Source organism: Rhinopithecus roxellana, chromosome 8 (genome assembly GCF_007565055.1).
Source record: "Rhinopithecus roxellana isolate Shanxi Qingling chromosome 8, ASM756505v1, whole genome shotgun sequence".
In the NCBI taxonomy this organism is placed as follows: Eukaryota; Metazoa; Chordata; class Mammalia; order Primates; family Cercopithecidae; genus Rhinopithecus; species Rhinopithecus roxellana.
In genome coordinates, this window is record NC_044556.1 from 52,644,720 (window position 1) to 52,661,866 (window position 17,147).

The window sequence follows — 17,147 nt, forward strand, 5'->3', positions numbered from 1 at the left end:
AACTTATTAAGTGTTTTTCTCCTTGATTGCCAGCTAACAGCAGAATGCTAAGATAAATCTGGATTTGGTTAGAGATGAGGGAATTATGTTAACATTAACTTTGAAAGATAACTGAAGGGGTGGCCTGCCCCTCCACACCTGTGGGTGCTTCTCGTTAGGTGGAACAAGAGACTTGAGAAAAAGAATAATACACAGAGACAAAGTATAGAGAAAGAAAAGCGGGGCCTAGGGGACCGGTGCTGTGCTTACAGAGGACCCACACCAGCACCGGTCCCTGAGTTCCCTCAGTATTTATTGCTCAAAAGATAAGGGAGTAAATCAGCAGTAAGACATGCAGATACACGGAGATGTTCCATTTACCCAGGGACGGGCAGGAGACAGATGTTTTTCTTTTACTGAGATTTAAGAGAATGGTACTGACCTTCAACCACAAGCAGGCTTTAAGCATTTGCCTAACAAAGCACATTCCTTACAGCCCAAAATCTTTTCAACTTTAATTACCACAGCGATGTCTCTAGCAAGGACAAGATTGGGGGTAGAGTCACAGATTAACAGCATCTCAAATACAGAGCCAAATGGAGTCTCTTAAATTTACTTCTTTCTATATAAACACAGTAACAAGCTGACCTCTCTTTTCCCCACAGATGACAATGACTTAGGAAAGGCAAGCCTGAGGGGGTGACTTCCCCTGGGGCTCTGGGCAACCAGGCACCACCAGGGCAGTGTGTGCATCCAGGGTGGAAAGTTTAGTCAAAGGTGAGAGATAAGCACCAGTGGGCAGGAAGAGGAAACACCTAATTCAGCAAAACTCTGCTTCCTTCATAATTTTGCCCGAATTTGTCCTAGATTTTATTAGAGAGAGTGGCTTACACATGGAGAAGGTACCTACCAGGTGTTGTAGATGACCTAATTTACTACCTTTGAATGTAACAAGGTCAGCAAAGAACCACTATTCTAGGCCATCTGTCATAATATGGAAACTGCCCTATTACTCACGTGCAGACAAAAGAAAATAAGCACCAAGCATGGTGTCTCACACTTGTAATCACAGCACTTTGAAAGGCTGAGGTGGGAGGATCGCTTGAGGCCAAGAGTTTGAGACCAGCCTAGCCAACATAATGAGACCCTGTGTCTACAAAAAATAGAAAAACTTAACAGGGTGCTACGGTGCAAGCCTGTAGTCCCAGCTGCTCAGAAGGCTTGAATTCAGGATTTTGAGGCTGCAGTGAGCTATGATTGCACCACTGCACTCCAGCCTGGATGACAAAACGAGACCTTGTCTCTATTTTTAAAACAAAGAAAAGAAAAGAAAAGAAAAAGAAAATAATTAAGCAAGAAGATAAAATCCAGCCCTGCAGCATTGCCCAGTTCACAAGAAAGCTTTATTCTTTTTTTAGGTCAATGTGTTATAGATGAGGAACCCACCTGGGACATCATGGTCCGTCAGAGCTACCCCCAGAGGGTGAAGCACTATGAGTTCTATAAAACGGTGATGCCACCCGCAGAGCAGGAGGCTTCAAGGGTTATCACCAGTCAAGGCACTGTTGTCAAATATATGTTGGATGGATCCACACAGGTAAAAGAATGTGTTAGAGAAGTTATTCTTCCCTGTTCCAAAGTAAAAGACAGGTTATGGGTAAGGAACAGTTCTATAGCAGGGAAAAGGAACAACTCACTTGAAAAAGGAATGACACCTTAAAATGACAAATGATAAATAATGTAGTTTAGAATTTAAAAAATCACTACGCAGAGCAAGATACAAATAAACTTGTCATTTCTCTGCATGATCTAAGATTGCAAACTGAACACAGTTTTTACCTTTTCTCCCTCTCAAGGTATCTTAAACTAGTTTTTAACATTTGAATAATGAATTCATAATGGTACTGGAGAACAACAAAGCATGTCATCAATAATAGATCGGAAGATTTGGAGAATTTCTTTTAAAATGCAGATCATATGCTATTAAACTGATGGAGAAATATGCATACACAAAGTTAAAACATACACGAGAGGAGAACATGCAGCAAAACTAAAAGTCAAAATGGGAGTTCTAACACAAACATTTGCACATGGAGCTCTGGGCTCAGAAAATGAGGGTAGTTCCCCGGGTAACTCACTGTCACCTGGAGGATGGGAACGAGAAACCTTAACAATCAGAAGCCATATCCCTGCCCTTTCTTTCCCCAATGATCACAAAACAGGAGCTCCTGTGACCAGACACTACACCACCAAGAAGTCAAAGGGATTCTCAATGAGAAAGATGACCGTGCACTCAAGAATCATAAATCTTGGAAAGAAAGCAATCCCGTAAAAGTAAAGTACATAATTCAGTAACGGAAAGAAATAGCACCTGAAATTAAATACTGTAAAAGTTTAAAAGTGGGTAAAAGTAATATAGGCAGACTTGAGAGGTTAACAGTTCACAACAACTTTTTTTAAAGTAGCTAAGGAAAAATATCAAGAGTTCTTAGAAATTAGAAATAATTGTGAATGATCAAAAATGGGAGGGGGTAGATTATGAGGGAGAGAAAAGCTGAGAGATGTGGAAAAAGGGTCCATATAATATAATTTCCGGAAGAAGAAAATAGTAAGAATGAAGGGAGAAAAGAATCAAAGACATGACATAAGAAATTTTCACAGAGCTTAAAAAGAATACTTCAGATAAAACAGGGCAACCGAATGACAATCAGAACTGATATTAATTGTCTTTAAAGGATTATCTAAATACGCCGTCATGCAATTTTAGGACTGTACAGATAGACAATCCCAAAAGTTTCCTGAAGGAAACAAGTTACCTACACAAGAATAAAAACCAGATAGACATTTGACTTCTCATCAGCAACACTGACCTTAGTCCTTGTCACGTTTGTTGGGAGTGTCTAGGTACCAATATCAGGTAGACAAATCTATGGTACCTAGAGACACTGCACATACTAGATAGATATTACTAGAAACTACAAATTTAAATATGTGATAAAATTTCAAATACAGTCATTAGAAAAATTGAAATAGAGTTTATAATTTCCCAATCGCAAAGGGGAAAGGTGAAGAATGGAAAAAATAAAACTCAAATCAATCCAAGAAAAGATGGAAATAAAAAGAAAAGAAAAGAAATAAAATAAAAGGTAAATAGAAAATATAAAATAATATTATTATGGTCGTAACTAGGCTATTGTGTCTGAACTCCAGATCTAGCTTTCTATAATCTGCTTTGTGCTGCTGGGTCTGGAGGTCTGCAAACAGCACTTCTTCTGTGGATCATGTTGAACCTATTTCCATTTGACACACAGTGTTTATTGTTAAACAACGTCTCCCTTGCTTCTGAGAATGCTGAAAACTTTTGTTCTTTCTTCAGATTCTCTTTGCAGATGGTGCTGTGAGCAGTAGTCCCAATTCAGGTCTTATTTGTCCTCCTGAAATGCCAGCAACCCCTCACAGTGGAGATTTGATGGACTCTATTTCTCAGCAGAAATCAGAAACGATACCGTCTGAGATTACCAACACAAAGAAAGGTAACAATTGCAGCCTCTCAGTTTATAATGGATTTACTAAAGTCTTCAAGGGCTTAGTAAGTGTTCAATATTATTATTATTATTATACTTGTAACCTTTTCTATGAATATATTCATATATATTCTTATACATATATACATATAAATGAATTCTTGCTATCACAGAATTATGTACTGTTTCATGAACCGTTTTTCTCTTAGTAATAAATAACAGTTTCATATGTTGTTACACATTCTTACACATCAGGTATAATGCCTAAGCTGCAGTTTTAGGGTTGATTGGGCAGATTGATGATGTCAAGATTATGAGTGGGCATCTCTGTGATTCTCTTGAACTTTTCCTTATAATTGCAAGAAGGTATATCAACTCTAGGCATGAGGTCCTCATTCAGCAACTTCCAAGAAAAGAGGGCAAATGCAAGAGCTTTCTTCAAATGTCTCTGTTCATCAGGAAGGAAAAGGAGTTCCAGAACTCTACCTCTCACCCCAGCAGACCTGTCTTGATGTTATTGATTAGACCTGGCTGGGGACCAAGGTTAGGAAAACAAGTATCTGACATTTTTTGCCTCTGTCTCAGGAGACAGCACTAGTAGTAGGGAAAAAAGAAGGTGAACAATACTTGGATAAGCAATGAACAGGGTCTGCCATAATCTAAATTGCAAGACTGCTGTCCTGAGAAGGGTTTTCAATTTATACCCCTACCACAACCACAGGAAAATGTCTATTTCCTCATACCCTCACCAATGCCAGATATTATCATTCTTTTAATCTTATTCAGCATGATAATCAATGCATCTTATTATGTTGGTTTGCATTTCTTTAATTACTGGTGAGGTTAAACATCTGAAGATGTTTACTGTTTGTTTGTTTGTTTGTTTTCATTTTGTGAATTTCCTATTCACATCTTTTCTTGGTTTACCATTGTAATGGTCTTCATTTTCATATGAATTTGTAAGATATATTTTTATATAGGAAGTGTATATTTGTGTAACAGAAAAAAAATCTGGTGTTTCAAATATTAAATCAACTAACCCTCTGTGAGGCACATATTTTAATAATCCCCAATTTACAAACCAGAAAATTGAGGGAGAGAGGTTAAGTAATTTCCTTGAGGTCTCTTAGCTAGCAAGTGGTAGAGCTGGGATTTGAGTCTGGGTCCCTAACCCCTAAATTACACTGCCTCTCCTGCCTTACAAACTTCTCGATTTCTCAATATGCCTTTAATGATCTAGATTTAAATCTAGAAACCTAGATTTAATCCTTTTTTATCAGTTTCACACATCTCACCACAGTACCCAGAAATATTGTATGGAAGCAACTGGATTACTTTTTAATTACTCAATATTTAGTAAAACAGATTTTCCTTCAGTAGTAGCAGAAGGTTGCTGGTTAGAGAAGTATCCAGGTAGCTTTCCAAACTTCTCGGCTCAAGGGTTTCCTCTTTTGTTGATACAGAGGACTTGATATAAGTGTAGTCTGTGTAGCCGCTTTTCTAAGAGCCTACCCTGGTTCTGGAGGACTTCTGCTTCTAGCACAGTGTGCCGCAGATTTTCTTCACAGCCCTTCCATCCAAGATGATGCAATCACTTTTTAAATTAATAGGCTATTTTTAGAGCAGTTTTAGGTTTACAGAAAAATTGAGTAGAAAGTACACAGAGTTCCTGTTTACTCTGCTCACAGTTTCCCCAGTTATTAACATCTTGCTTTAGTGTTGTATATTTGTTACAACTGATGAACCAATCTTACATTATTATTAACTAAAGCCCATAGTTTACATTAGGGTTCACTCTTGGTGTTGTACATTCTACGTCTCATGTATCATACAGAATAATTTTGCCACCCTAAAAATCCCTCTTCACCTATTCACCCTTCTTAGTCCACCCATCCTGAACCACGCATACCGTACCCCACCAAACTCCTGGGAACCACTGCCCTTTTTATTGTCTGTATAGTTTTGCCTTTTCCCGAATGTCATATGATTAGAATCATACCTTAGGTAGGCTTTCTAGACCAGGTTCTTTCACTTAGTAATATGCATTTAAGATTCCTCCCTGTCTTTTTATGGCTTGATAGCTCATTTTTATCACAGTTTAATTGATATTAATTTAATTGATATTGCATCAATTAAATGAAATATTATAGATAATATTTTATCAAATCCTCAGATTGTTACAATTCTTTGGTTAATTTTCAAAGTTCTGAAAAAGTTTATTTTGGTTCTTTTTAAAAACATTCTCATGTACACCAAAAATATGTACTTCTATTACATATTATTTAAAATTTTAAATTAAAAAAGAAATATACAAAAAAACATAAATTAATTAAAAAATCAAAAAAACTAGTTAGTGTTGAGAAGGATGTAGACCATATGTCATTCTCACACACTGATGGTGGAAACACAAAATGGAACAGTTACTTTGGAATACAGTTTAGCAGTTCTTTATAAAGTCACACATATATTTACAATATGCCCCAGTCATCCATCTCCTAGGTATTCATCCAAGATAAATGAAAGCATATTTTTGTACAACAATTTGTTCCAGAAGCTTCATTCTAGCCACAAACTGGAAACAACTCAAACATCTTATAGATGAAAAATGGATAAACAAACTGTGGTACATCCATACAATGGAATACTATTCAGTAACAAAAAAAAAGAACAAAATACTGGAACACACAGCAACATGGATGAATTTCACCTCTGTTAAGTGAAAGAAGCCAGACATAAAAGATACATACTGTATAATTCTTTTATGTGAAATTCTAGAAATGGTGTAAGTATGGTGAAAGAAAGCAGGTCTGTGGATTCTCACAGCCAAGAAAGAAGGGGTTACCTATAAAGGGCACAGATGAACTTTGGGGAGTGATGGAAATATCCTATACCTTGGTTGTTGTGATTGCATAGCTACATACATTGATCAAAACTCACCAGACTGTATACCTAAAATTGGTTAACTTTAGCCTGTATAAATTGTACCTCAGTAAAGCTGATATTAAAAATCAATCACGGCCGGGCGCGGTGGCTCAAGCCTGTAATCCCAGCACTTTGGGAGGCCGAGATGGGTGGATCACGAGGTCAGGAGATCGAGACCATCCTGGCTAACACGGTGAAACCCCGTCTCTACTAAAAAATACAAAAAACTAGCCGGGCGAGGTGGTGGGCGCCTGTAGTCCCAGCTACTCGGGAGGCTGAGGCAGGAGAATGGCATGAACCTGGGAGGCGGAGCTTGCAGTGAGCTGAGATCCGGCCACCGGACTCCAGCCTGGGCGATAGAGCAAGACTCCATCTCAAAAAAAAAAAAAAAAATCAATCTCATGGCTATACAGCAATGTGAATGTACTTGATGCCACTGAACTGTACAATTAAAATGAATAAAATGGTAAATTTAAAAAACAAACATACAAAAACATTCTCATAGTTCTTAGGAAGAGGTAGGTTTTCCCTGGTCTTTACTTGTCATTCCAGGAGTGTATCCCATCTCACAAGAAATATGTAGTATTTTTCTTATTTTTCAATTCTAACTACTTATTTCCACTATAGCTTTTTATTTGACTCTTGAATTATTTAAACTTACTTCTGGATTTGAAGCCTATGTGGTGTTTCTATTTGTTCTTATAACTGATTTTTGATGAACAATTTAAAAATTTGTTTAAATGGTCAAGTTTCTTTAAAAAACTTGAATGTCTGTGCTTGAAACTTAAAATGTCTTAAAATGTCTTAAAAACTTAAAATGTCTGTCCTGGAAAAGAGCATGTATCTTGTTGTTATTTGGTACAATGTTCTCTTTATGTTTATGTGATGAAATGTGTTAGTTTTAATGTACAGATCTATATCTGAGTCCAGCAAACATTGCTGTAAAAGGCCATAGAGTAAATATTTTAGACTTTGTGGGCCATATGGTCACTGTCACAACTACTCAACTCTGCCATTGGAGCATAAAAACAGCCATGGGCAATACGTTATTAAATAAGCCTGACTCTGTTGTAGTCTAATAAAACTTTATGTGCACTAAATATACTAAATTTGAATTTTATATAATTTTCATGTTATAAATTATTACTATTCTTTTGATTCTATTAGCTATTTAGAAATGTAAAAAGAATTACTACTGCACAGACTGTACAAAACAGACAGCAGGCCTTATTTGTCCATAGTCCACAATTTGCCAACCCCTATTCTATATTTTCACAGATTTTTTAAATGTTACATCCGTTTACTTAGCAAAAGGATGTTTAAACTTCCTGAAAAGATAGAATAGTCTGTTTGGTGCCGTGTTCCTTATAATTTAAACATTATTTCTTTATTTGTGAAATAAATATGTCTTTTTTACAGTTCTGTCATTTTTCTTTATATATTTTAGGGATATGATAGATATTTATACATTTAGAATTATTGTATCTTCATTAATTTAACCTTTCATCATTATGCAATGACTTTCTTTTTTTTTTTTTTTTTCCTTGAGACATAGTGTCACTCTGTTTCCCAGGCTGGAGTGCCAGTGGTGCAACCTCAGCTCACTGCAACCTCCACCTCCCACATTCAAGCAGTTCTCATGATTCAGCCTCCCAAGTGGCTGGTATTACAGGCACGTGCCATCACAGCTGGCTAATTTTTGTTTTGCTTTGTTTTGTTTTGTATTTTTAGTAGAGACAGGGTTTCCCTATGTTGGCCAGGCTGGTCTCCAACTCCTGACCTAAAGTGATCCGCTTGCCTTGGCCCCCCAGAGTGCTGGGAGCCACTGCTCCTGGCCTGCAATGGCTGTTTATTCTAGGATTCTTTTTACCCTTATGTCTATTTTGCTTGTTTTATTATAGCTACACCAGCCACTATTTAATACCTTACCGGTATAACTTTTTCCACACTTATATTTCACCTTCTGTGGTTTATGTTTAAATGTGTCTCTTGTAAACAGCAAATAGGTGAGTATTTTAATAATTCAATTTGAAAATGTTTGTCTCTAGGGGTTTCAGTCCATTTACTGTATATCAAATAGTTTCCAAAAATGTCTTTATGTTCTCCTCCATTCTTGAAAGATAATTTCAGTTGGTATAGAATTCTAGCTTGTAGATATTTTCTCTTAGTACATTGAAAATATCCTTTATACTCTCTTACTTCCTATGTTGCTGTTGAAAAGTTGGCTATCATTTAAGCTGTTGTTGCTTTGAGGATAATCTATCTACCTTTAAAATATTCCCTGTGATTTTTAATTGCAATTTCAATATAATTTGACTAGGTATGGATTTCTTTTTATATATCAAAGTGGGAATACATTGAGCTTCTTGAATCTGTAAATTCGTATTTTTCATTGATTCTAGAGATTTCTCAATAATTAGCTCTTCAAATATTGTTCCTGATCCATTTCCTTTTTCTTCTCTTCTTCTGGAATCCCAATTAAACATATTTAAGAGGCCTTGAACTTTTATTTATTTATTTATTTTTTACTTCTATTGCTTTGGTTCTCTGAGTTTCATTCTAAACAATTACTTTAGGTCTTTCAGTTCTCTTTTAAGCTGTGTTTTGTCTCCTGCTAAACCTGCATGTTAATTTTCTTAAATTTCAGTTATTATATTTTTTAACGTCTAACATTTCTCTTTGTTTCGTTTTATAATCAGTCTTCTCTTTAGTCATGTTTTTGGCCCCTTTTTATTTCCGGAATCACATAAAGTATGCATTTTAGGTGCTGTATCTGATCATTTCAATATCTAAAGTATTGCAGATCTAATTCCATTTTCTGTTGCTTCTTCTGGCTCTCACTTGAATTGCCTTGTTTCATTGTGTCTTGGTACTTTTTATTATGAGATGATAATTTTTTCTTATTGCTTTAATTCTAAATTATTGGGCTGGTATAAAAGTGCATTTTTTTTTTTTTTTTTGAGACATGGTCTCACTCTGTCACCCAGGCTGAAGTGCAGTGGCATGATCACAGCTCACTGCAGCCTCAACCTCCAGGGCTCAAGCAATCCTCCCATCTCAGTCTCTAGAGTAGCTGGGACTTGCCTTTAGAGGTTTTAGTCCATTTATTATACACCAAATATTTTCTAAAAATGTCTTTATGTTGTCCTCATTCTTGAAAGATAATTTCACTAGGTATAGAATTCTAGCTTACAGATATTTTCTCTCAGTACATTGACAATATCCTTTATATTCTCTTGCTTCCAATGTTGCTCTCAAAAAGTTGGTTTGCACCACCATGCAGCAGGTATGCACTACCATGCCCAGCTATTTTTTTTTTTTTTTTTTTTGTAGCAATGAAGTGTCACTATGTTGGCCAGGCTAGTCTCAAACACTTGGGCTTTTGCCTTGGCCTCCCAAAATGCTGAGATTGTAGGTGTGAACCACTGTGCCTAGCCAATAGTGCATTTCTTTATAAAGGGCTTTGGTTTCAGAAAGGACTTTAGCAGTTGATAGGGGAACCAACAGTCTTGAATCACTTTAAAGTATTAATTTAAGGAATTTCTGGGGGTGCCACTCAAGTGGTGTGAATTTTCACTTCAAACCTACGTAAGGATCTACTTGTGGTTATACAGCCTCTTAAGTACTTTCTTGTCTTCTCTGCTCAGCACCAAGTTTGAACACAGGCAAGCTTTCTGACAGTTCTGGAATGGGGTGGGAAAAGACATGAGTGATTTCTGTTAATAATTCACACTTAGTCTGAGAGTGTAGTCATTTGAGGGCCTCATATCAAGCCTTCCATCCAGATTGTGCAGGTTCTGGCATTCATTTCTGCCTGAGTTCCACAATGCTAAGAAAACAAATACTCAGAATCACCCAGTTTGACAAAAACTCACTGGACAAAATCCAACTTCAGAGCCCTTTTACCTCTTTGGTTTCCTACTTTTATGTAGTCCATGGCTTGTGCTGGTCTTACTTACAGTTGCCAGCTCAGAGTCACTTTCAAGAAGATTGATTAAAAGATGTTTTCTAGCAGTTATGGTTCTTTTCAGTGGAATTATTGGTATCTAGTCTGTGATGTTGCTAAAAATGGAACTCCAACCCTGCTTGTTTCCTTCCTCACCTTTGACCTGATGCTTGGCCACTTTGCTTTTTTGACCCAATACTTAATGGAAAACAATAGTTGATTAAGATTTCAGGATCTGCATGTGAGTCTTTGTCTTATCCTTTCACTGCCATCCTCATCCTTTCATATCCAAATGTGTTCCCCAATACACATTTGTATCAAAATTGTACTCATTTATCTCTTCTGCCAGCTTGAATTTGTAATACTTTAAAGCTTTCTAACTGTTCTTCCTGCTTTTATTAGTATCAATTTTGTATCTTTCTGCCAAAAGCATGTAACTAATCTTCCAAATATCTCACTTTCTCTCTTATAACACCTTAGTTGTTAAAGTTTACGTATAGGAAAAATTCCAAGGTCTCTAACATACTGCTAAAGACCACTCAATTGAATCAGTGCCTACCTCTTCAGTCCCTTCTCTCATCCAAAATCTGCTTGAAATGTATCATCTGGTCACATTGGTCTGTGTATACTATGCTATTCTTTACCCCAGTGTATTTCTTATGTTCCTTATGTTGGAATACCCTTTCCATAGCTCACCTTTTTTGATTAGAAAAAGTAATAAGAACAGAAGTAGAGGGGACGGAAATAGGAGAAAAATGGAGACTATAGAAAAAAGATAATTCCTAAAGTATTTCCTACTATTTCTAGAGGATCTTCTCTTTATTCTGAAAGCGATACTATTTTCACTCTCTACCAATATTCTAGAAGTATAAATATGTCCAAAATAAATTTTAGGGCAATGAAAAGGCTCAACCTGATTTATCTGTCTTTGGTTCTTCCCATCAGTTGAGTCCCTGTTAGTTAGGTCGAGATGCATGCTCTGCTGCACATTTCATGGTTTAAATCTAGAGACTCTTCCAAGAGTTATCATGCCTTTACTATCATTACTTGCAATTTGTTTCTGGGCCTGAGTTCACCTCATCATTGAGATGTGATAACACTGTCAAGTCTCATCTACAGATTACTCATTATTATTCATGGAAATAGAGTATATCTACCCTGACAGAGCATTGAAATATTGGCCAAGGAGTTCCATGAGGGTGTCTTCAGTTCTCTCCTCCTGTTCCCAATGAGTGGGAGGTAGAGGATGGAGAGGAGGATGTATCAGACAATTGTTGATGTACTAATTAAACTGCACAAATTCCTCTCCCCAGGGATATGCCTGGCTGGTGAGGTTTCCCAGATCCAGGATTGAAGAAAGATGTTTCCTGTTATTACTGACAAAATGGCAAAATCAGGGGAATCAAGAGTTAAAAACTTAGTAACTGTTATAGTCCAATATGTCAAAAAGAGGCTGAAAGTTTGAAGATAAGTGAGAGAAAAGGTAGGCTTTAAAAATCAGAATACAAAACCCAAAATCTGGGACTCAGGGAGAAGTACACAAGACCCAAAAGAGTACAGAAGTTGGCCAGAATATATTTTGTGCCCTAGACAGTGAGTTGTGTAAGCATGTGTATGTCTGGGGAAACGTGGTGGGAATTTAGTCACGGTTTGAGTGCCAAAACTAAGCTACTCATAACCTCATACTTTTCCCTATTGAGAAATAATATGATTGATGAATACCACTTAGAATTGTCTATACCACAGTATCTGAGGTAGTTTGCACTGTATCAAAACATAATGAATGATGTATATAATTGATATTATAGTTACGTTGTTGTTGTTTGATTTTACTTGAACTTCACAGGAAAAAGTCACAAAAATCAGTCATCAATGGCCCATAAGGGTGAAATCCATGACCCTCCTCCAGAGACAGTTCAAACTGTAACTCCTGTGGATGTTCACATAGGCACTTGGTTCACAACCACACCTGAAGGAAATCGGATTGGCACCAAAGGATTGGAAAGAATAGCAGACTTGGCCCCGTTGTTATCCTTTCAGGCCACAGATCCTGCCAATGGAACGGTATGACAAACTATTGTTTATTGCAAAATTTTCTAAGTCTTTAGAATTCTGAAACAACACCCAAAAGACTGCCTAGCTGATAATATTTTTTCAATAAATGTCTGTTAAGTAGTGGGTGAGTGGGTGGATGGACGGATGGATGGGATGAATGGATTCATTTTCCAAAATCTAAAACATCTTGTGGTATATTTGCCAAATGGAGAGTATCATTAGTGACTAGTTTTGTGTGTTGTGGGCACAACCACGTCAGAACAAAGTGCTAATTTTTGAGGTGAGTGGCAGTTCGTGAGTTCTCTATGCCACTTTTAAGATATATGTGATTAATGATGTTGTCGGGTATTTCCTTATGCTAAATGTATGTGTGTAAATATCTTATCCTTTGGAAGTGAGAGGCTTCTGGAAGTGAGTATCTCATTACTACTTATTTGTGTCCACTTGCAGTTGATGAGAGAAGTTTGTTCATGATCCTTTGATTTTGAAAAACTTATGGTATATTGAAAGAGATAAGACACACATTAAATAACTCAAGAATCCAAAATTGTAGAGAAGCTTTACAAAAACTTTATTTATAGCATAAGAATACATGACAAATTAGTGGTACAGAACATAATGGTTCTGTTTATGATATAAAAAGCCAAACTCCTGGAATGAACAATAGCAGTTTCTGTGTACCAGGACTTTTTTTTTTTTTTTTTGAGATGGAGTTTTGCCCTTGTCACCCAGGCTGGAGTGCAATGGTGTGATATTGGCTCACTGCAACCTCCACCTCCCAGTTCAAGCAATTCTCCTGCCTCAGCCTCCCGCCTAGCTGGGATTACAGGCACCTGCCACCACGCCCGGCTAATTTTTGTATTTTTAGTAGAGACAGGGTTTCGCCATGTTGGCCAGGCTAGCCTCCAGCTCCTGACTTCAGGTGATCAGCCCATCTCAGCCTCCTAAAGTGATGGAATGACAAGCATGAGCCACCACGCCTGGCCCTCTATGTACCAGGATTTCTTTGGGGGCCTTTATACACGTTATCTCATTCAGCCCTCACACCAAATGTATATTACACAGATGAGGAAATTGAACCTTAGCAAGTTAAGTAATGTGGTCAAGAGTACATATTCAGAAAGTGCTGAAGCCAAGATTAGAGCCAGTTGTTTGTGACCAAAAACTGAACTCTTTCCATTCCTTAGCTATTCCTCTAACATCTTATATGGAGATTTGCAGCACCCTCTGAATCTAAACAAAATGAAGAGTTTCCTAAGTGCCTTAACTCTGGTGTCTGAACTTCCTACCCTTGTTTAAAACCATGTGCTGCTGTAAAAAGCAAAATGCCTGCATGCTATTGAGATGGATTACATTATCTAACCAAATATCTTTTCCTCTTCAGCCTACTTCTGAAATAATTTTATAATCTCTGACTTTGTTTGCTAGTTGCCTTTTTTTGTAAGACTCAAAGTATATATAATCTCAGAAAGGATTTTTGTTTGTTTGTTTGTTTCCTGGGGTTTTTTCTTGTTTGTTTTAGTTCCTTCAAATAACTCACTTTAATTTGGCCCCTGAGTTAGATTATGTGGCTTAATATGCCAGTTTGATTAATATTTCTTTGTTAACTTTTAATTTCCCTCATTCATCTCCATCACCATTTTGGAAGCATGAACCAACATCCAAGAACCTGGATTCAAGCATGAATTAAACACCAAATGCACAACAGAATAAGAGCAATAATGGTGATATTTACTGAGCACTCACTGTGTACTAGGCCCTGTTCTCTGCATTTTCCATATACTAACTCAATCAATTCTCACAACAAACTACTATTGTTTCCATTTTATAGATGAGGCAACTAAGCTACAGAGTGGTTAAGTAATTTGCCCAAGATCGCACAGCAAGTGGTAGAGCCAGAATGTAGACCCCAACACTGTGTCCCAGATCTCAAGAAACTGGCATGATCATATGAAACAAAATTGAAAATGGGTGTGTATTTTCACTACCCCTGACATGAAGTATTACATTCTAAAGGAGTGAGCACTGCCCTTGGGGTGAGGCAGACCTGTATTTCAAGCCCTAGCCATAGTCCTTACTAGATGGATAACTTTTGGCAAGTTTCTCATCTGGTTTCTTATTCATAAACTGGAGATAATAGTCATTACCTGTTGAGAAGATTAGTACCAGACCTGGCACTATCAGGCATTCAGAAATATCCTTGTAACTGTGTTATTGCCACCACTAAGAATGATTATCCTATCCTATGGTGACCAGAAAATGTCACTGTTTATGTGGCATTATGAAATGTTTGAATAATTCTAAATCATAGGATGTAAATATCTCTACTAGATTAAAAACTGATATCAATAATTACTAACATCATGGCCAAGTGTGACATGCTTTACCAGCATCATCTCATTTAACCCACATAAGATTTCCAAGAAGATACTAGTGTTGGCTCCATTTTGCGGATGAGTAAACCAGACAACAAACAGGTTAAACAACATCCATACCCAGCCATTTGTGGAGTCAGGATTCAAACTCAGGCAGCTTAATCCCAGAGCTCATGCTCTCAACCATCACATTACACAGCAGTATTTCTCAGTATATGCTCCTGGCATAAAGTGCCAATGATAAGAACCTAAAATAATGATCAGCATTCATTTCTCTCTTAGTGATTGCCACCTACCTTTAAGAGCTAAGAAGGTGATAATCACCTGCTCCCAATAGCCATAGACTCTGGAGTCAGAAAATAACTAGCAAACTCACTCTCACATCCATCCAGACCTTCAGTGAAACATTAAGTTCCTTAGAGTTAGAACAGTATAAGTTTAGAAAATGCCCAATGATTGAAATATGCATTATGCAATTTACAGTACTGTAGTTGCAGGTTGAGCTCTCCAGAAGCAAATGCTGAGGTGAAGTCCAGAGTGCAAGATTTTAATAGAGACATGTATGTGAAAGGAGGAGGGAGAAAGCAGTAATGGGCAGAAGTAAAAGCTGAACTGTGAAGCAAACACAACAGAGCCATGGTCAACCCATGCAGAGCTCAGGAGCAGCAACACACGCACACCACTTCTCATACCCCTCAAGCTCACAGGCGTGCACAGGCACTGAGCAGCAGATACATGTGCAGGTCAACTTGACACAGAGAGGCTACAACCTCTGTCCCCCACCAATCTTCAAGTACTGCTCTGATGACGTTAGCACGACACTTGCAGGCCATCTTGCATTTCATCCCATCTGGGGAAGTTCTGCAGAGCAGGGGTTTCACAGCACACAAGGCAGCCACAATATGCCACATTTATCATTATTCTATAGTTTCCAAGGAAACAGAGCCTGTGGGCATTTTCCCAGACAGACCTGGGTTAACCCAGTCCAAATGTTAAGTGTTTCCTCAAATATGCCCTGATACTTACTTGTTGCATGACTTTCAGCAAGCTTCTCAACTTCTTTAAGCCTAAATTTCCTCATCTATAAAATGAGGGTACCTGCCAAGATTGTTGTGAAGGTTAGATCAGGTAGATGAGATAAAACGTTTGCTTATAAATAAATAACTAGGACTTTGATGGTGTCATCTTTGTATTCAATGGATAAAAATAAGTACACTTGGGATTAACCATGTGGCCAAATGATTATGTGCTGCCTTTTCATGTTCAGGTTATGACAACTCGAGAAGACAAAGTTGTCATAGTTGAAAGGAAAGATGGAACTCGGATAGTGGATCATGCTGATGGTACCAGGATCACAACCTTTTATCAGGTTTATGAAGATCAAATTATTCTGCCAGATGATCAAGAAACAAGTACGTTTTATTTAGCATAAGTTAGATAGAATCCTCACTGACTGCTGAACATACACATAAGAAAAATAATTTTTTGGTAAAGTTAGTCAACTAAAGAAAACCCATGCAGTCCAAAGCAGGGTCTATAAGGATTTAGTGTTATTACTATCATCATTATTTATTTTGCTGTTTGCTTTTTAAAATTTAATTTTATTATTTCAATTGACAAATATTGTGTGTAGACATATAAAGTAAATAATATGATGTGTTGAAATATGTATACATTGCAAAATGACTCAATCAAACTAATTAACATATTCATTATCCTCAGATACTTATTTTTAGTTGTGAGAAAACTTAAAATCTACTTTCTTAGAAATTTTTTTTGACCAGCAGCACTCAGCAGCCAGAAGTTTCTCCAACACACCTCACTCTGTGTGTGTGTGTGTGTGTGTGTGTGTGTGTGTGTGTGTGTGTGTTTTATTTATGTATTCATTTATTTAAAACTTTTGAGTTAAGGGGTACATGTGCAGGTTTGTAATATAGGTAAATTCATGTAATGGGGTTTGCTGTACAGATTATTTTGTCACCCAGGTATTAAACCTAGTACCCATTAATTATTTTTTCTGATCCTCTCCCTCCTCCTACCTTCCAGTAGGCCCTAGTATCTGTTGTTCCCCTCTATATGTCCATGTGTTTTCATCATTTAGCTCCCACTTAGAAGTAAGATGAAGCAGTATTTGGTTTTCTCTTCCTGTATTAGTTTGCTAAGGGTAATGGCCTCCAGCTCCAAGCATTTTCCAGCAAAGGATGTGATCATGTTCGTTTTTATGGCTGCATAGTATTCCATGGTTTATATGTACGCCATTTTCTTACTCCACTCTCACCATTGATGGGCATTTAGGTTGATTCCATATCTTTGCTATTGTGAATGGTGCTACAGTGAACATACTTG

The 17,147-nt window shown here is 37.2% G+C and overlaps 1 protein-coding gene across 1 annotated transcript in view; it reads left to right on the plus strand.

Annotated features, from left to right (window-relative positions):
* The window catches only part of SPAG17 (sperm associated antigen 17), a 258,327-nt gene that overhangs the window by 180,681 nt on the left and 60,499 nt on the right, over positions 1 to 17,147 (plus strand). Inside the window, exons 27-30 of the mRNA XM_030935882.1 lie at positions 1,398 to 1,576; positions 3,356 to 3,512; positions 12,218 to 12,435; positions 16,069 to 16,213. Of these exons, the coding sequence (XP_030791742.1) occupies positions 1,398 to 1,576; positions 3,356 to 3,512; positions 12,218 to 12,435; positions 16,069 to 16,213 (699 nt within the window). The remainder of the gene's footprint in view (positions 1 to 1,397; positions 1,577 to 3,355; positions 3,513 to 12,217; positions 12,436 to 16,068; positions 16,214 to 17,147) is intronic.